The 21,496-nt window shown below is 44.8% G+C and overlaps 1 protein-coding gene across 2 annotated transcripts in view; it reads left to right on the top strand.

Moving 5' to 3' along the window:
• LOC137375330 (annexin A5-like) overlaps window positions 1-21,496 on the top strand; it is a 121,530-nt gene that overhangs the window by 58,551 nt on the left and 41,483 nt on the right. For both annotated transcript variants that reach the window (XM_068042345.1, XM_068042335.1), the window contains exon 6: window positions 17,329-17,419. In XM_068042345.1, coding sequence (XP_067898446.1) covers window positions 17,329-17,419 — 91 coding nt within the window. The remainder of the gene's footprint in view (window positions 1-17,328; window positions 17,420-21,496) is intronic.

Consider the following 21,496-nt stretch of genomic DNA (forward strand, 5'->3'; position numbering starts at 1 on the left):
TTCTCTGACTCTCTCTTTCTCTCTCTCTCTTTTCTCTCTCTCTCTATCTCTTACTCTCGCTCTCTCTCTCTCCTTCTCGATCTCTCTTTCTCTCTCGATCTCTCCTTCTCTCTCTCCTGTCTTTCTCTCTCTCTTTCTCTCTTTCTCACTCTCTCTTTCTCACTCTCTCTTTCTCACTCTCTCTTTCTCACTCTCTCTTTCTCACTCTCTCTTTCTCACTCTCTCTTTCTCACTCTCTCTTTCTCACTCTCTCTTTCTCACTCTCTCTTTCTCACTCTCTCTTTCTCACTCTCTCTTTCTCACTCTCTCTTTCTCACTCTCTCCTCTCTCTCCTTCTCTCTTTCTCTCTCTCTCTCACACTCTCTCTCACACTCTCTCTCACACTCTCTCTCTTACTCTCTCTCTCTTTCTCTCTCTCTTTCTCTCTCTCTTTCTCTCTCTCTTTCTCTCTCTCTTACTCTCTCTCTCTTACTCTCTCTCTCTTACTCTCTCTCTCTTACTCTCTCTCTCTTACTCTCTCTCTCTTACTCTCTCTCTCTTACTCTCTCTCTCTTACTCTCTCTCTCTTACTCTCTCTCTCTTACTCTCTCTCTCTTACTCTCTCTCTCCTTCTCTCTCTCCTTCTCTCTCTCCTTCTCTCTCTCTTTCTCCCCCCGCCCCCCCCCCCCTTGTCTGGACAGCTACCCTGTTAAGGTAAAAATCTCTCACATTAGCCTCTGTTTGGTGATGTGTGGTTACAACGGGGGAGGGGACCATACAATGGACCTGACTGTGGCAACTTCTCACCTTTGTTTCAGAAAAACCCATTCAATTCAGGAATGTCTCTTGATAGTTTCAGGATGGGTGTAATTGACATCTCTCAGCCTGGAATGTGTCCTTTTGTCCTTACCAGACAGCGAGACAGTTTGAATATACAGGCCTTCGGTGGCCATTTGCAGGACCTTGTCCACTTTTAAAGGAAAAGTCAGTTTTTATAACTCTTCAGCTTGGTTCTGTATTTGCATCGTTTCTATCTAGTGTGACATTCTGTATATGCAGGGCTCCGGGACGCCTTGCAGACACAATGTCAAAAAGCAGTGTGACCAGATAGCTGTGGAGGTCAGTTCCTGGAGTCTAGCCCCATAGACCTGGATGCGGTGCCACAAGAAATTCAATGACCTTACTCGAGATCAAGGTCATCTTCAAATGCCACTCTGAAATTCACCACACTCCCATCACTCACCTAGCAACATTCTTTATCAATTATGATACATACCTGACATTCATATGCTTTTCCTCACCCTCACACCCTTGGCACTCCTGTAAGCTTCATACTGACATCTCATGGCTTGCAGACATTGCCAGCTTTTAAACCATGATAGTCATATCACTGACCAGATTCCATGACACTCACTGACACACATCTGTCTCTTGCAGGATAAGGCAACAGGAGCTAACCAGAGGGAGGCAGGTGCATGTCCTAACCCCCGGCCGTTACTGGAATGGCCATTGCTAGGGCCGTGGCCAGCTGCAGGGCTGAAACCATTGAAAATGACTCTACTCTCATTCCTAATTCCCTCCTCGCATCCCAATTCCTCCTCTTCCCACAATTGCTTCTGATTTATAAGTTGCAGATGGTGTAAGCATGCACCTTTTTACTTCCAACCACAACCATCTCTTTGTGCCTTTTACTTTTTTTAGCCAGGAATTGCAACCTGGCCAAGCAGTGGAGGAAGACCAAGCAGAGAGTGATGACGAAGACACGGTGTCACTTGATTTCATGCTCGCAGCAATCAGCTTGCATACTGATACTGCAATTATTTCAGGATCAGTTAGAGGTGGGATCTGCACATGTTGAGATGCCAGGAACAAATGTGATGTATGAAGGGCAGGGATGGTATAGATGCCAGCTCGCCAGAGGGTGTGAGGCCACATGTGAGTTCTGCTGCCGAAGACTGTGAAGAAAGCCGATGGGTATACGCAACAAAATGCTTGGTGCGTTGGCACACCTCCCAAAAAGTTTGCGTTCAATGTCAAAGAGCATTGAGGAGTCTGGCATCAGCTTGGCAAAGGGCTTTGGTGCATAGCTTGGAGCCCGTCCTTTCCAGCATGGAAATGGTGGTGAACTCTATGAGTGTACTTGTGATCCCAATCATGATGCAGTGTCTGGTTACCAATGTCCCAGCTTTCACCAAAACTCTTGAGTGCTGCAGTGGAAGCTCAGCCTGCTCTCCTGCAAACTCAAACTGTTGCCAACATGGCTACTGGTACGAGTGTTCAAAGGGACTTGCAGGATGTCACAGCAGTCCAGCAATCTGTTTTTCAATAGATTATCAGGATTGCTGAGGTGCTGCTCCAGTGGAGTGACAGTGCCTCCACAGAGCACTGTCCTGTCTTTAGATGACAGCATTTGTGCTCCCACTTCTGCCAGTCTGTCTATGCCCTTGCTGTTGCCTGTCAGCCAGGTTCTGTGCCAAGATGGGCCGTGTAGGCCCACAGCTGCTTGAGGTCGTCCTTCAAGGCCATCTGTAGTCGTTTCCACTGAAAGCAGCCTTCCACCATGCTACAGCTCCTGGGGTAGCACTTCATAGGAATACTAGCACAGGTAAACGTATATGGAAGACGGGCACTAAGGGTAATTAGTTCAATTGTATATGGAACGAGGCAAGCTTTCATTTATAAATTCTGTCTGCAATGTGCCCAAGAGGATAATGTATTAGTCAGTGATGGAGGGAGGTAGAGAGTGTGGGACTGTTGGTGAATGGGGAATTGGGGCTCAGATTAGTTCTTCATGGACAGAAAGGGAAGAAGTTGGCAGCTCTTCTTACCCTTCCTCGTCCCCTTTCCTCCTCTTCCTCTTCACCCTCCCCACCCGCCTCATATCCAGTGGCAAAGGCTGTCCCCCTCATGATAGCGATTTTGTGCAGCGTGCAGCAAACCACCATAGATCTTCAAATCCACTCATGTGTACTGCAGGACTCCTCCAGAGTGCTCCACATAGTGGAAGGGGAAAGGGTAGCATAGTGGTAATGTCACTGAAATAATAATCCAGAGGTTCAGGCTAATGCTCTGGGGACATGACAGCTGGAGGCATTTAAATTTAATTAAATAAAATTCAACTAATAAAAAAATAACCTGGAATTGAAAGCTAGTTCTAAGTTTCATGGCATCATTACTATCATTGATTGTTGTAAAAACCCATCTCATTCACTGATGTCCTTGAGGGAAAGAAATCTACCGTCCTTACCTGATTGGTTTACATGTGACTCCAGACCCACAGCAATATGGTTGACTCTTAACTGCCCTTTGAAAAGGCCTAACAAGCCACTCAGTTGTCAAGGACAATTAGGGATGGCCAACAAATGATGGCCTTGCCAGCGATTTCCAAACCCCATGAAAGAATTTTTAAAAAAATCATTGTTTTAACATGCCTGTGGTCTCGTGTTGCTTGTGGCTTTCATTCTATGCATGCTGTGCACGTGTGCATGAGTTGTAAACTGGAGTCATGAGCGATGTTGTCAGTGGTTAGCGGTGGTCGTCCACTAGCCACCCACTAAGAGAGGGTATCGGCTGGAGTGTGGAGCTTGAACATGGCACTGCTAGCTTCAAATCCATGTTGCACACTAATGCACATCAAGATCTGCCTGCTCCGCATACTTTTTATGCACGTTAGGTGTGTATGTGATAACGCCGTCAACAATATGACACCTGCACAATTCACGGCAGAAATGGGTGCGCACGCATGCTTCTGCTATTTAGGTCCCCAAGTGGCATCTGTAGCTACAAACAATGGGCGCTACTGAGCTCAGTTTTGCACCCAAGATCTCTAGGCTATTTGCCCACAGGAAACATTGTGGTTCCTGTTTTACTCAACATTCACCTCCAGTAAGTGTCAGTTAGGAATCTTGGCTAACTTTTCTTTTTCTTCCAATTCATCTAGTGGAGCAGAGGTCAATTTTAGCACTCAGCTGAGATCAGCTAACTTGGGATAGACTGGGGAATGAGCCTGGGACTGTAATGCTCTGCTTCCACTGCTTCAACAAATCAAGTCATCGAGAGATGAATGTTAGTTGAATATTGTGAAGGCAACTATTTATTGAATCTCTACCCCAATTTACCTTGGCAGCAGAATTGCTCTGTGTAGGGAAATGGCTGATGAATTATACTAAAGAATAGAAGGATAGGGGGCAAATTGAACAGCACATCTTGTCAGACTTGCTGGAATTACAGTTTGTAATTAAACTTATTGCTGAGCTATTTGCACTTGGTGTAGCGGCAATGGATAATGTAGCTCTAAAGACTTAGTTTATTAACTTGATGTGAAAATAAATGTTTTTCTGTAGATTATGAGGAAAGATATCCCATTACAGACTTCATGAAGTAAATGTACAAATTTCCCTCTGATGTTTTAGTCATCAAGTAGTTGTCTTAAAATATATATTCAATGTTTTAAGGAGAGTTAAAAGAATTCCCATTACTGCTTTAGTTCAACATTCACATCTGTGCAGTCCATGTGGCAGGAAGGAAGTAACTGAGCCCAGAATGTATGAGCTGAATCACCAAAGTCATGACTGTTAACCACTTGCTGCTCAATCTGTTTGGTAGAAGTTAGAATTAAAGTGCATAGCACAAAAAAGACATTTGCCAGAAAAATGACTTTTCAATAACAACAGCAACTTGCATTTATATAGCACCCTTATTGTAGGAAAACATTCCAAGATGTTTCCCAGGAGTGCAACCAAAAAAATTGAAACCAAGCCAAAGGAGGAGATATCAGAACTGGTGACTAAAAGCTTGGTCAAAGAGATTTTAAGGAGAGTCTTGGAGGAGAGAAAGAGAGGTGTAGAGGCGGAGGGGTTTAGGGAGGGAATTCCAAAACTTGGGACCTAGATGGCTGAAGGTGTGGCCACCAACGATAGGGCAAAGGAAATGGGGGATAGACCAAGTGCCAGAATTGGAGGATTGTAGCACCGGAGGATGTTACAGAGATGGGGAGGGGCAAAGCCATGAAAGGTTTTGAATATAAGGATGAGAATTTAAAACTGAAGCGAAGATGGACTGGCACAGTAGTGATGGGTGTTTTGGACTTGAAGCGAGTTAGGATATGGACAGCTGAGTTTTGGATGAGCTTAAGTTTGTGGAGGGTGGAAGATTGGCGTTTCACCAGGAAAACACTGAATTGTTGAGTCTGGAGGTTAACAAAACCATAAATGAGGGTTTTGACATCAGCTGGACTGGGTCAAGGGCAGTGATGTTATGGGTTATCGTCTAAATTGAGGTTGACTTTATCCTAATATTATGGTATGAATGAATGCTTTGCTTGTTGCCATCAGAACACACACTAAAATACTTGTTCCACGCACAAATAATTTGAATTGTTGGTATTAGAGCAACAGGAATGGTGAGTCAGAACACTTGGCAATCTCCTTGCATTTTTTTGGAGAGTTTTATCACTTCTGTACCTGAGTAGGTAGTTAGAGGCTCAGTTTAATGTCTCATCCAAAAGATGGCTGTGGAAATTTTAACTTGTGGGTGGGGAAACCAGCCTAGTGGGGCAACCACGGCAACAGGAGGGCCAGTCGCTTATAATAGCCAGGCCTCAAGAACATGCTACCAGCTGACTTCCCGACCAAAATGTCTGGGGAAGTGGTGATAAGTCAGATAACCGAAGGCTGCAGTCAGACCCAAGGCTAAGTATGGAGATAGGATGTTTGCATTACACTAATGGGGTTCAGAGGATTACTCCTGCCCCTCCCAGGCCTATGAAGGAAAGTTTTAAATTTGCTTTACAGGGCCCTTTCAGTTCTTGCTGTTGGGACATGCACTAAGGGCTGACTTCCTGGCTGGGATGATGTCAGGTACCTATCAATAGGACTCCGAGGTGCATAAATGTATGAGGCTCTTGTCTGACTCAGGTGGGCACTTCATACACATGAAAAATAATGTATTTAAAAATCACAAGAATCAGTGATGAAGCAGGTAATTCACCCGCTTCATTTTAGCTGGCCACCTGTAGAACTGTGAATAATTATAGCAGTGGGAATAATCCCTTGGTTTGCGTTTTAGTTCATGGGAACAGGCTTAGGCCATTCAGCCCCTAGAGCCTGTTCCACCATTGACTTAGATCATGACTGATCTTTATCTTGACTCTGTTTACTTACTTTGGTTCTGTAACCCTCAATAAATACCCTTGCCTAACAAAAGTCTTAGTGATGTCAGTTTGAAATTTTCAATTGACCTAGCCTCAACAGCATTTTGGGCCAGAAAGTTCCAGATTGCTGCTACCCTTTGTGGGAAGAAGTGCTTCTTCATCCCACTCCTGAACAGCCTAGCTCTAATTTTAAGGTTTTGTCCCCTTGTTCTGGATTCCTCCCACCATAAGTATCCAACCAAATCCTTTAATCACCTTAAACACCCCAATTATATCACCTCTTAATCTTCTATACTCAATGGAACACAAGCCTAGCCAATGCAACCTGTCAGCATAATTTAGCCCTTTTCTCCCTGATATTATTTTGATGAAGTTGTGCTGCACCTGCCCCAAGGCCATTATATCCTTCTTGAGGTGAAGTGCCCAGAACTGAATGCAGGACTTTGGATGGGATCTAACCAAAGCTTTATACCCCTTTTGTATTTCAGCCCTCTTGAGATAAATGGCAACATTTTCTCAGCCTTTTTTTTTCTGTCTGCCAGCTTTTAGTTATTTCTGTACCTCAAACCCTAAATCATTGCTCATTCACAGTTTCTGACATGTCACCATTAGAAAATACTTATCTGTATTTCTTGGCTCCAAAGTGGATGACCTCACTCTTTCCCACATTGAACTTCATTTACTTTAGTTTACCCATTTAATCTATCAATGTCCCTTTGCACCTTCCTGCTCCCATCTGCACTACTTACTGTGCCAGCAAAATTAGATACGGTCTCTATTCCTTCATTGAAATCATTTATAAATATAGTGAAATGCCCCAGTACAGTTGAGGGACCTCACGAGTTACATCCTGTCAATTTGAGTATATACCCATTAATCCTACTTTGTGTCTCCTCCCCATAACCAATTTTCTATCCAAGCCAGTAGGTTACCTCCAATTCCATGTGTTGTCATTTTTGTTAATGTTCTCTTATGTGGTCGAATGCTTTCTAAAAGTCCATATAAATAACAACCATAGACTTGCCTACTTATCCATCCCTTATCCACTACGTTAATCCCTTAATCAAAAGTTCGCATTCTTTAAACCAGAATGCCAGTGACAAAATATCGACAAGTCATATTAAGCCAATATGATGGTCAATTAGACCTCACTCTGGCAATGGGAATTACATTTTCCTGAAATTTAATTGGTGTGAAATGATTTACTGTAATTTAAACATGAATGGAACTTGAGGTGGATGTTTTCTTTCACAGCTTTTTTTTGTTGTAAATTACTCAAACAAATGTTAGTATGAATAGTATGAAATCGATGCTTGGTGGGGAATGCTACAGTTTGGGGTTTTCCCCTGAACTGGTAAGTAATGCTGTTGGGATTCCATGTGAATAATGGTTAATGGCCAGTTGTCAGTTCTGCGTGCTAGATAAAGATTTTTCTATTGCCAAGATTGGCAAGGAGGTTAGCATCACCACATCCTGGCTGCATCTCGGTGACAAGCTGCCACCTTTCACAGCTCACCCCCGTTACATCTCCTGAGAGTGGATGTGGGGATGAGCCATTTAGGAAACACCAGCAGGAGATGAGGGGCTGCTACCAGCAGAACTGTTCTCTTGCTCTTCCTGCAAAGTCTTACGATCTCCCTCTTTCCACTTTGATGACAAGCAAGGCCATAACACCAGGGGGACCTCGAGGACTGGTGGAGGAATAGCAGATATCTGGCCTCTTTCCATGGCTGAGGAAGAGGCATTGGAGCTCGTGGGGATCTAGGACGGCTGCTCAATTGCAGATGCTAAGACTGGTGTCTCCGCACAAGAGAGTGAGGATTGTCTTCATTCAACAACCACCACACTTCTGGGGATCCACATCAAGCATGGTTGGCATGAAGAGATCTGCACGGCCTAACCCACAACTTCTCTTACGCCCGTCATCATCCACAGGAGTCTGTAACTGAAGGGGGCAGCCGTCAACCTCTTATGAGGAGCAGTCAGAGGATCCACATTCCCATGACTCTCCTGCATCCTCCACCAGCACAGATATGTTCACCTCGGTGGGTATGCGTTCGGTCTTTGATTCAGGGTCACAAGCTGGTGAAAACGCTCTACACATGCCCGAGCAGCTAACAGAGTTCTGTGACAGCGGAGGCCACTGACATTCGGAACACTGTGGGTGGCCAGGCCCATGCTGAGCCCCAGACTGATGACGAGCCTCTACTGTCGACAGTACAGGGCATGCTGGAGTTGCATAGAGAGGCAACATCTGGCGGAGCTGCCAGAGGCAATGCGCAGCCATGAGCGGACAGTGGAGAACTCCATCCATGCCATGGTTGTTGCCATGTCTCAAGGCCTACAAGTGTCTGGCTTCCTCCATCAAGAGGTTGGTGACCCTCATGGAGAGCCAGATCCCACAGATGCGCACAGGCCTGCACACCATCACCTCGGCCATGAGCTCAACGCAGCAGTGGCAAAGGGAGAGAAAAACAGCATTCCTGGAGTCTTCTGCAGGCCCTCTTCCTTCTCTGGTGATTGAGCGGGAGGTTCAATTCAGCCTTGAGAGTGAGGAGGAAAGGTTGACCTCCACAGCTGGGGGCTCCCCTCAGGGAGCTCTGAATGTGGACAGTGGCTCCTCAGCCCCTCCACCAGTGAGCCCAGCTCCAGTAGCAGCAATGCCTGAGGAGAGTCCTGCACCAGTGCAGGACTCTGCTTAGGCGGCCAGGGCCCTCTGGGTCTCAGGCACTCAGAGGGCGCCCACTGAAGCTATCCCAGGCCAAGGGGCAGCCTAATCAGCAGCCTGCCTCCAGCCGAGCTGCTATCACATGGGTCGCACTTCGTAGAAGCACTCAAACGTATGAAGAAAACCACTTAGACATGCTTGGGGTTTCAGAGGTGTTTCACCTTTGCCATCTATATTGTTTTGTAAACTTTTGCCATTGTTACAGTTCACATTCATTGCTGTAAAATGCTCATTCCTTCATCCCTTAATTCCTTCACCTTTGCTCCCTCATTTGGGCTGCTGGTGTAGGCCTAGGCTGCCTTTGGTTAACTTCTCCGATGTGCCAGAGCGCGTATTGAAGCTGGGTGCTAGGCACGGAATCCAGATAGAAAGCAGGCGACGGGCTGCTCAGCTGAGTCTAGATTTAGTTCACTTTGAGAGGCCATTATGGTGGCAGGGAGTGGGTAAGTATAGATTGTTTCTTGCTTCCTTTGCTGTTTCTCAATGTGCCTGATCATGGGGCGAGAGGTTCAAGATCCTATGCTGCCTGTAGCCTCCTCCACAACCATCTCGTCGGATGAGGACTGGCAATCAATCATGTCCTCTTCATGCAAGGCCTCCCCTAGATTCAGCAGTTCACCACAATCCGCGAGACCCTCGCTGTGGCATACTGCAGGTCTCCACCGAGGCAGTGGAATCTCATCTTCAGCAGCCCAGTGGTCTGCTTGATGGTCGCTCGGATGGAGCCATGGCAAGTGTTGTACCTCTCTTCTGCTGCGTTGTGAGGGTTCCTAACAGGCGTCAGTAGCCATGTTTTCAGTGGGTAGCCCTTGTCCCTAAGAATCCATCCCTAAAGGCGAGCGGGGGGTTTCTGAAAAGCTGTGACATCTGAGACTATCGAAGTACATGGGCATTGTGGCTGCTTCCCGGGAAGTGGGCAGACACCTGCATGAAACGCTTTCGGTGGTCACAGAGCAGTTGTACATTAATAGAATGGGAGCTCTTCCTGTTGATGAAGGCTGCTCCGTAGGAGCCTTAATGGCCACATGCGTGTAGTCGATGACACCTTGCACCTGGGGAAATTCCATGACGGCCCTGAATTCAATGGACCTCGCTGCCTGACTTTCATGATTTGTCTGGCAATGCACGTAGTCCCCTGCCCTCTTGAGCAGTGGATTAGTCACCTCCTTGATGCAGCGATGCGCTGCTGCCTGGGAGACCCCATACCTACCCCTGGTGGATCCCTGGAAAGAGCGAACGTGTAAAAGTTGAGTGCAGTGGTGATTTTCAGGGCCATGGGCATTGGGCACTGAAGCACATGGGTTGCATCTTGACCTGCAGCATCCCTGGAAGGCTGCAGTCTTCGCTGATACTGCCACTTAGACATTTGGAGGTAGTTGTGTCGAGTCCGGTACGCTCTCTGACGCAGGTAGGCCCTTCTTGGCATGGTTGGCTGCTGCTGCTCTCCTCTTGGAGGTTTACGGGCAGACGCAGCTGCCTTCTGATTCTTCCTCCATTGGAGGTGCTGCATTGCAACATAAGGGTCCACAAAGACTGGGTGTATGAGACTCATACCAGCTGATCAGTAGCCCTCCAGAGCCCTGTCCTTGCAGAGACAAACTTGCCTTGACCCTGTTCCCTTTCCTACTCCCCTCGGAATAGACGCTAATGGCCCTCAGTGCCCACCCTTGCAGAGAGCCCAGTACTATGGCCACCCGGCACTTCTCACCCAGCACTATGACCATATCACCCTTCTCAGCCGCGAACGAGCCCACCAGGCACTGTCACCCGAGACCAAGCCTACCCATGCAGAGTGCACAGCACTGCATGCCGACAACAGCCTCTGATCCCCCCTCTTCCCCTAGACGCTGCTCCTCATATCTGCCTTCCCGTTGCTGCAGTGCTGCCGCCTTTAAATGGCCAGGGATCCGAAGGCATGTGATTCCTGCCTGCTGTTGACTTATTCCAAACCCCAATTGAACTACGATCAGTTCCATGCATGTGTATTATGAGCTGTTCATCTTAAATTGCAGCCCCACCACATTGGGGGAGGCAGTGCCGCCTTGGCGCTTTCTCACTGTTGACCAAATCCGGATCCGAAGTCATGAAGTCGGATTTTTGGGTGGACATGTCCGCTGTGATTCTCTGGCCCCCGTGCCTCCATTCCCTCTCCTAACGGCCTCACAAAATTCCGCCCCTGTGTGTAAATGCATGAAGTGTGGTTATTAATGTTGGTGAACTGCAGGCTTACCAGACAGTGGCTGACAGGTGGCTGACACTATGCCATGTGGCTCCTGAGCCACAGCAGGCGATGTTTAACAGTGTTGACCACCAAGGCGCAAACCATTATCTCACAGGACAGAAGGCTGCTAGTGAACAGTGAGCTGCAGGGCCCATGTGGGAATGTGATCTTGTGGCAATAACTGAGATCTGTATCAGTAAAAGTAAGGATTGGATGCTCAATATTCCTGAATACAAAATATTTGGGAAAGAAAAGTAAGGGAAAAAAAGTAGCAGTTTTGATTTTTCTTTCAAAGAGAAAATTACAGTTCTGTAAAGAAAATGTCTTTGAGCGGGGGTCAAAGACAAAATCTATTTGGTGAACTTAAAGAAACAATACATTCATTATTGCACTATTAGGTTATTTTAAAGGCCACCATATAGTGGGAAACATATAGTGGAGCAAATTTGTGAATAAGTTACTGAGAGGCCCAAGAACTATAGAGTAGCAATAATGGGGGACTAACTAACTGAATATTGAGTGGGGCAGTGATTGTGTTAAAGGAAGAGGAGGAGAGAGATTTTTGAAGTGTTTAGGAGTATTTTCTTGACTAGTATGTTTCCTCTCAATGAGGAAGGAGGCATTTCTGAATTTAGTCCTGGGGAATGAAGTGGGTCAAGTGGAGAATGTCACTGTCCGAGAGCACCTGGGAAAGAATGATCATAGTATCATGAGGAGCAATTCTCCTACTTAACAGGAGAAGGGCTAATTTCAGCAAATAGAGAAGAGCTATGACCCAAGTAAATTGGAGTCAAAGACTGGCAGGCAGAAACGTACTGGAATGGTGGGTGACCTCGAAAGAGGAAATGTTTTATTTATAATCTAAGTATATTCCCAAAGGGGAAAGGGAAAACAACCAAAGCCGGAGCCCCCTAGATGACAAAGGAGTTAAAGAGTAAGATGAATCGGGAAAAAAAAAGTGTATGACAGATGTCAGCTTGATAATACAGGGAAGAATCAGGCTGAATATAAAAAGTACAGAGGACAAAAGGGAAAGGAAGAAAGATGAGCAAAGAGACAATATGAGAATAGGCTGATGGCTAATGAGGGAATCCAAGTTCGTCTTTAGGCATATTAACAGTAAAAGGATTATCAGTGGAGTGGTGGGGTGATGAGGAATAAGGGACCAAAATGGAGATCTATTGATGAAGGCAGAAGACATGGCTGAGGTACTCTGTCTACTTTGCATCAGTGTTTATCAAGGGGTTCCTGTACCGACTGACTCACCAGATCACAATGATTGATTTGCAGCCTAGCTGCCACCATGTAATGAGAAGCTTTTTATGTTTTCTGGTGCAACATAAGTGAGATACGTAGAGTTCACTTGATTGAAGATCTCAAACAGGTTTATTAACAGCTAATAAGTGTATACAGTGCAGAGCTATCTATTTACAGGACTTGCCTCTTCGTGTTACAGTTAGAGTGGATCTGATCCGAGTCACATGACTACATTCTGGTACTTGGCCAACTAGCATACTAAGATCTTAAAGGTACATTACTGTTAAACGCAATCACACAATAGGCAGCTGAAGGCGCACCCACGAATATTGGAACGATTAAAATCAGGGGTGCTCAATATGCCAGAATTAGAGAAGTGGAGATATTGCGGAGGGTTGTGGAGCTGGAGGAGATTACAGAGATAGGGAGGGGAGAGGCCATGCAGGAATTTGAAAGCAAGGATGAGAATTTAAAAATCAAGACTTTGCTGGGAGGTCAGCGAGCATAGAGATGATCGGTGTACAGGACTTGGTGTGAGTTAAAACATGGTGAGTTTTGGATAACCCCAAGTTTACAGAGAGTAGAATATGGGATACCAGCCAGGAGTGCATTGGAATAGTCAACCCTAGAGGTAACGAAGGCATGAATGAGAGTTTCAGCAGCAGATGAGCTGAGAGGGGGCAAAGTTGGGCGATGTTACGGAAGTAGAAATAGGCGGTCTTAGTGATGGCACTTATGAGGTCAGAAGCTTATCTTGGGGTCAAATTTGACACCAAGATTGCAAACAGACTGGCTTAATCTAAAACTGTTGCCAGGAAGAGGGATGAAGTTGGTAGCTAGGGAATGGAGTTTGGAGCAGGACCAAAAATGATGGTTTCAGTCTTCCCAATATTTAATTGGAGGAAATTTCTTCTCATCCAGCACTGGATGTCAGATAAGCAATCTGATAGTTTCGCAACAGTGGAAGAGTCGAGAAAAGTGGTGGTCAGGTAGAGTTAATGTCATCAGCATACATGTGAAAACTAAATGCTGTGCTTTCGGATGATGTCACTGAGGGGCAGCATGCAGATGAGAAATAGGAGGGGGCCAAATATAGATGTTGAGGGACACAGAGGTAATGGTGCGGGAGCAGGAAGAGAAGCCATTTCAAGTGATTCTCTGACCATGATTAGATAGATAAGAAAGGAATCCAGTGAGAGCAGTCTCACCCAGCTGAGTGACAGTGGAGAGGCATTGGAGGAGGATGGTGTGGTCAACCATGTCAAAGGCTGCAGACAGGGCGAGGAGAGAAAGTTTGCCTTTGTCACAGTCACATAGGAATGCCATTTGTAACAAAAAAGAAAGTGATGTAGGACAGAGAGCTGGTGAAAGAGGGTTGAGGCTGTGGAATGCACTACTGGTGTTAGTAATTGGAGCAGAGACCACGTCAGCATTTAAAAAAAAAGATAGATATTTGAAGAAAGGGAAATATTGAGATACGGGAACAGAGTGGAAACTGTGGATTAGCCATAATGTTCATGGAGTGGATAAACTCCAACTGACATTAGCTGGGTTGAAAATCCTATTCTGTCTGTAATTTCTGTATAACTGTTATTTCGCTGTTTTCCAGACATTTAGCAAAGTGCATTCTTATGCAGTGAAATGCTGTATACCATGTTTAATTGGTTGCAGTGAGATTAGGAGCTATTCAATTTAAATTGCTCAGTGAGGAGGAAAGTTGGGGGAAATTTCTTTATGGAGTATGGACTACTTTCCTACAGGGCATATTTCAAAAAGAGAACATTGTATCTTTTATGGAAAATTAAATATTTGAAGTAGGAGATGATGAGCTGGGGAAAATTGGCATGGTGGGATTAGGTTTTGATTGCTGCAGTAAAAATCCAAATTTGATAGGCCAAATTACCTGATTCTTTGTATTAAACTTCTTTGGTTCCAGAAGCCACAAATTTTAAGTTGCAGTTAAGAAAATGGCATTTATATAGAACGAGGTTTCGGAAAGATACATTCATCTACATCTGTATGTTAATCATATAAAAAGACCAATCATGTCTGAGCATATGTCCTATATTACAACAGTGACTACACTTCAAAAGTACTTCATTGCTTGTAAAGCACTTTGAGATGTCTGGTCATGAAAGGCATTAGAAAAATGCAAGTCTTTTCCACACTGGTACAAAGTTGGATACAAAGAACAGTACAGCACAGGAACAGGCCATTCGGCCCTCCAAGCCTGCGCCGATCTTGATGTCTGCCTAAACTTAAACCTTCTGCACTTCCGGGGTCCATATCCCTCTATTCCCATCCTATTCATGTATTTGTCAAGATGCCTCTTAAACGTCTCTATGGTACCTGCTTCCACCACCTCCCCCGGCAACAAGTTCCAGGCACTCACCACCCTCTGTGTAAAGAACTTGTCTCGCACATCGCCTCTAAACTTTGCCCCTCTCACCTTAAACCTATGTCCCCTAGTAACTGACTCTTTCACCCTGGGAAAAAGCTTCTGACTATCCACTCTGTCCATGCCGCTTATAACTTTGTAAACCTCTATCATGTCGTCCCTCCACCTCCGTCGTTCCAGTGAAAACAATCCGAGTTTATCCAACCTCTCCTCATAGCTAATGCCCTCCAGACCAGGCAACATCCTGGTAAACCTCTTCTGTACTCTCTCCAAAGCCTCCACGTCCTTCTGGTAGTGTGGCGACCAGAATTGCATGCAATATTCTAAGTGTGGCCTAACTAAAGTTCTGTACAGCTGCAGCATGTCTTGCCTATTTTTATACTCTATACCCCGACCGATGAAGGCAAGCAAGCCGTATGCCTTCTTGACTACCTTATCCACCTGCGTTGCCACTTTCAGTGACCTGTGGACCTGTACGCCCAGATCTCTCTGCCTGTCAATACTCCTAAGGGTTCTGCCATTTAATGTATACTTCCCACCTGCATTCGACCTTACAAAATGCATTACCTCACATTTGTCCGAATTAAACTCCATCTGCCATTTCTCCGTCCAAGTCTCCAACCAATCTATATCCTGCTGTATCCTCTGACAATCCTCATCACTATCTGTAACTCCACCAATCTTTGTGTCGTCCGCAAACCTACTAATCAGACCAGCTACATTTTCCTCCAAATCATTTATATATACTACAAACAGCAAAGGTCCCAGCACTGATCCCTGCGGAACACCACTAGTCACATCCCTCCATTCAGAAAAGCAGCCTTCCACTGCTACCCTCTGTCTTCTATGACTGAGCCAGTTCTGTATCCATCTTGCCAGCTCGCCTCTGATCCTGTGTGACTTAACCTTTTGTACCAGTCTGCCATGCGGGACCTTGTCAAAGGCTTTACTGAAGTCCATATAGATAACATCCACTGCCCTTCCTTCATCAATCATCTTTGTCACTTCCTCAAAAAACTCAATCAAATTAGTGAGACACGACCGCCCCTTCACAAAACCATGCTGCCTCTCGCTAATAAGTCCATTTGTTTCCAAATGGGAGTAAATCCTTTCCCGAAGAATTCTCTCTAATAATTTCCCTACCACTGACGTAAGGCTCACCGGCCTATAATTTCCTGGATTATCCTTGCTACCCTTCTTAAACAAAGGAACAACATTGGCTATTCTCCAGTCCTCTGGGGCCTCACCTGTAGCCAATGAGGATGCAGAGATTTCTGTCAAGGCCCCAGCAATTTCTTCCCTTGCCTCCCTCAGTATTCTGGGGTAGATCCCATCAGGCTCTGGGGACTTATCTACCTTAATGCTTTGCAAGACACCCAACACCACCACCTTTTTGATAATGAGATGACTGAGACTATCTACACTCCTTTCCCTAGGCTCATCATCCACCAAATCCTTTTCCTTGGTGAATACTGATGCAAAGTACTCATTTAGTACCTCGCCCATTTCCTCTGGCTCCACACATCGATTCCCTTCTCTGTCCTTGAGTGGGCCAACCCTTTCCCTGGTTACCCTCTTGCTCTTTATATATGTATAAAAAGCCTTGGGATTTTCCTTAGTCCTGTTTGCCAATGACTTATCATAACCCCTTTTAGCCCTCCTAACTCCTTGCTTAAGTTCCTTCCTACTGTCTTTATATTCCTCAAGGGCTTCGTCTGTTCCCAGCCTTCCAGCCCTTACGAATGCTTCCTTTTTCTTCTTGACGAGGCTCACAATATCCCGCGTTATCCAAGGTTCCCGAAACCTACCAAACTTATCCTTCTTCCTCACAGGAACATGCTGGTCCTGGATTCTAATCAACTGACGTTTGAAAGACTCCCACATGTCAGATGTTGATTTACCCTCAAACAGCCGCCCCCAATCTAAATTCTTCAGTTCCTGCCTAATATTGTTAGCTCTTAGCTGTTTTTATAGCTTTGATCAAAATTCTAATCTTATAATAGCACTGTGCAAAGCTCCAAATCCACTGACATGTTCTGGATTAAAAAGAAAGTCAACTCTTGACTTGAGCTATGTTGTATTGTTAACCTTATTTTGAATTTAAAATGTTCATCCTTCTACTATTTAATCCTTTTCCAAACTGAAAATTTCAAGCAATTCACAGATGTCATTTTTCTTTTTCACTGAGAAACAGAATGAGTTTCCCTAGAAATGTATAATAAAAAGGGATGTAAAGCAATCCTCGTTTCACATTTTGATCTGTAATCTACTGTGTATCAGCTTTGAACTGATCTGATGCAGAAATGCCAGCTTGGTGGAGAAAGCATCTTTGTAGCTTTGAAAAGTCAGCTACTACTGTGCATGTGAGTTGAAGCATACCAATGTGACACTGCAGGCTGTGGTGTAGAATGTTTAGTTGAAGGGTCACACAAGCACTCCTGAATAATCTTGCTGAAAGTTGAATTTTTGTCCAACATGTTTGGCCGGAGTTTGCCAAAACAGTCTCATGGAAGCCCCTATGCAACATGGTTGTGTAGTTCTTTACTAAATTTGATTGAACAAACTTGTTTTTGTAATTTGTTTTGTATCTTCAGGGTGCTGGAACTGATGAAAAGTGCTTGGTAGAAATTCTTGCCTCAAGAACCAATCAGGAACTTCGAGCAATCATTCAGGCTTATAAGCAAGGTATGGTTATAATACATTTTGTACCTCATTTACTGTTTGACAGCAATGGTTGGTAAAGCATCACCTTCAACAAGTTGCAGGTAACATTGTTTTTAGCTGTGGTCACTTTTGCTTGCTCTGTACAGAGGAGTGAAATAGCTTTCTATTCACTGGCCTGCACCCCAACTTGCTCAGCCATTGGATATGATGTCCAAAAACAAATCGTGAACCATGACTTAAAAAGTCTGCATAGGTAGTTACATAATTGTTCCGCTGTTGCAGAGGTCACCCGGGGAATTGAATCTGGTGTCTAAGGTTCACAACCATCCTGCTTTCTTTGCGAGTCTACCAAAATGGGCATTTGGCGTTCAGAGCACTGCTGCTGGCAGCTTGGGAGAAACTGCCCTTGTATGTGTGGTTCCCACAGCCGACTGCAACAGGGCCAAGAAAATCGCTGGAAACTGCAAGTCCCGAGGGACAAGTTTGGAGAGGAACACAAACTAGGAGGGAGAGAGAAAAGAATACAAGCTGAGGGAGAGAGAGAGAATGCAAATTGGGTGAGAGGACGAGGTTCTCGCCCCCACCACGTTACTAAAACAACTTTTAAAGTCATAAATGACATCCTAATTGACTGTGACAAAGACAAACTATCTCTCCTCTTCCTTTTTGAACTGTCTGCTCACTTTGCCATGGTTGACCACAAAATTCTGCTCCAACACCTCTCCACAGTTTTCCAGCTGGGTGGGATTTCCCTTGCTTGGTTCCATTCTTATGTATCCATTCACGGCCAGAGAATCACCTGCAATGACTTCTCTTTCTGCTCTCGCACTGTGGTATCCCCCAAGGAACCATCTGTGGCCGCCTCCTATCTCATCTATATGGTGTCCCTTGACCACATCATCCAAAAATAGTGTCAATTTCCACAGATATGCTGACAATACCCAGCTCTATCTCCACTCCTCCTCTCTTGATCCCTCCACAGTCTTTAAATTGCTGGTCCGACATCTGGTACTGGATTAGTCGAAATTACCTCCAATTAATCATTGGGAAGACAGAAGCCATTGTTGTTGGTCGCCATCATAAACCCTGTTCCCTGGCTACTGACTCCATTTATCTCCCTGGCAACTGTCTGAGAATAAAACAGACAATTCGCAATTGTGCTGTTATATTTAATCCTACAGTGAGCTTCTGACCACATATCTGTACCATCCATAACCATAATATTGCTCAAGTCCGCCCTTGCCTCAGCTTATCTGCTACTGAAACTGCATCCATACCTTTTGTTATCTCTGGACTTGACTATTCTAATATGCCCCTGGCCAGCCTCCCTAGTTCTATCCTCCACAAACTTGAGGTCATTTAAAACTCTGCTGCCCGTGTCTTAACTTGCACCAAGTCCCACTCGCCCATCTCCCCTGTGCTTGCTGGCCTATATTGGCTCACAGTTAAGCCAAGTGCCGAATTAAAAATTCTTGTCATTGCTTTCAAATGGCTCCATGGCTATGATCTTTCCTACCTCTGTGCTGTCCTTCAGCTTTACAGGCCCCAAAATCTCTGCGCTCTGCCAATTCTGGCCTCTTGAGTATTCGCAGTTTTAGTTGCTCCACCATTGGCAGCTGTGTCTCCAGCTGCCAAGGTCCTAAACTCTGAAATTTCCTCACTAAATCTCTCTCCCCCTCGCTACTTCCCTTTCCTCCTTTAAGACGCTCCTTAAAACCTACCTTTTTGACCAAGCTTTTGGTCATTTGACCTAATATCTCCTTACATGGCTCAAGGGTCGCATCTTGTTTGATAATGCTTGTAAAACGCCTTGGGATGTTTTGTTATGTTAAAGGCTCTATATAAAGACAAGTTGAGAGGAATACAAACTGGAGAGAGAGAGAGAGAGTTCGCACTTGTCTGTGACCTGTGTTGTCGAGTATGTTTTATTAGTGGGAGTTGGGCAGCTTTATTGCTTTTCCTTATGGACCGAGCCTCACCCCCACTGAAGCTAGGCTTCCCTTTGGGGTGTGTGAGTCAATGTATTGAATTAGATTTGATTTTGGTTTTATTATTTTTATAACTTGTGTATTGTAAACAGTCATAAATTTAGTCAGAAGTTACATGCAGCAATGAATCACTAGAATGTATTTGTTTTTCTTCATTGCGGTCAATACTGTAGAGACATAACGATTTTATTTAAACTACTTATCCTTTAAATCTTTCTATTTTGTGTTCTTTTTTGATTTATAAATTGTTATTCATTTCAGAACTGTTCTGAAGGGTCACTGACCTAAAACGTTAACTCTGCTTCTCTCTCCACAGATGCTGCCAGACCTGCTGAGTATTTCCAGCATTTCTTGTTTTTATTTCATATTTTATTTGAGGCTTGGTTAAACCTGACAATCAGTAGGTGAATGCAATTACAATGGTAAACAGTGGGTAAACGTCACATAATCAAATGTCATGGGATTAAACATCTCGAGTTGTCATGCGATCAAATGCCACATGATCAAATCTCCAGGAATAAGTCAAACCAGAGCTGGCAACCCTAATGGAATCACCAAACCACTTCCTAGTTCTGCAAAGCTGGATGCAGCACACTAAATGTACTCTTTAGGGAAACACATTTTAGATGCATATGCAGCTCGGTGGGAAATGTTGTTTACTGGGCCTTAAAAGCAAGCTGCTATTGGCTACCTCGTTGGGAGGTGCTTTTATATACAACTTCCAAACATAGTTGAGGAGCATACTGAGAAAAGTTATAACTGTTATTTCATAACTAAACTACATGGTTCATAAATTGATACTTCTGTGGCAACTTAATAACGTGACTAGCTAACCCCAGAAATATTTGCAGCTGAATCTTATTGGGAGTGTGTGATTACAGCCCTACTTCCATCTGAGTCTCTGTGCCAATGGCAACATGATTTAGGGTTTCTGTATGTTGGCTGTATCATTTTATAAGAAACCCTCCATTACAAGCTGACTGCTTTCTCTTTTGTCATCACCCCATTCCGCCATCCCCATTTCCTGACTTTAGCTGCAGCACAGTGAAGATGTGCCTGACTTCCATTGGTTATAAAAGGGAGAGCAATCAATAAATAGCACCCCCTAGCTACCAGATGAATGTGTATAGAAAGTAATTTTACTTGCTTGAAAACAAAGTGTTTTGAATGCTATTGGGTGACTTTCAGTATTACATTCTGCTCCGAGTTTAGCTTCAGTGTTTTTACGGTCCTTTGGCTTTAAATTGTCACTTTTTTTTAGAATTAGAACATTACAGCGCAGTACAGGCCCTTTGGCCCTCGATGTTGCGCAGACGTGTGAAACCATCTGACCTACACTATTCCATTTTCATCCATATGTCTATCCAATGACCACTTAAATGCCCTTAAAGTTGGCGAGTCTACTACTGCTGCAAGCAGGGCGTTCCACACCCCTACTACTCTCTGAGTAAGGAAACTACCTCTGACATCTGTCCTGTATCTATCACCCCTCAGCTTAAAGCTATGTCCCCTCGTGTTTGCCATCACCATCCGAGGAAAAAGACTCTCACTATCCACCCTATCTAACCCTCTGATTATCTTATATGTCTCTATTAAGTCACCTCCCCTCCTCCTTCTCTCCAACGAAAACAACCTCAAGTCCCTCAGCCTTTCCTCGTAAGACCTTCCCTCCATACCAGGCAACATCCTAGTAAATCTCCTCTGCACCTTTTCCAAAGCTTCCACATCCTTCCTATAATGCGGTGACCAGAACTGCACGCAATACCCCAGGTGCGGTCTCACCAGAGTTTTGTACAGCTGCAGCATGACCTCGTGGCTCCAAGACTCGATCCCCCTACTAATAAAAGCTAACACACCATATGCCTTCTTAACAGCCCTATTAACCTGGGTAGCAACCTTCAGGGATTTATGTACCTGGACACCAAGATCTCTCTGTTCATCTACACTACCAAGAATCTCCCCATTAGCCCAGTACTCTGCATTCCTGTTACTCCTTCCAAAGTGAATCACCTCGCACTTTTCCGCATTAAACTCCATTTGCCATCTCTCAGCCCAGCTCTGCAGCCTATCTATGTCCCTCTGTACCCTACAACATCCTTCGGCACTATCC

Source organism: Heterodontus francisci, chromosome 1, assembly GCF_036365525.1.
Source record: "Heterodontus francisci isolate sHetFra1 chromosome 1, sHetFra1.hap1, whole genome shotgun sequence".
Taxonomy (NCBI): domain Eukaryota; kingdom Metazoa; phylum Chordata; class Chondrichthyes; order Heterodontiformes; family Heterodontidae; genus Heterodontus; species Heterodontus francisci.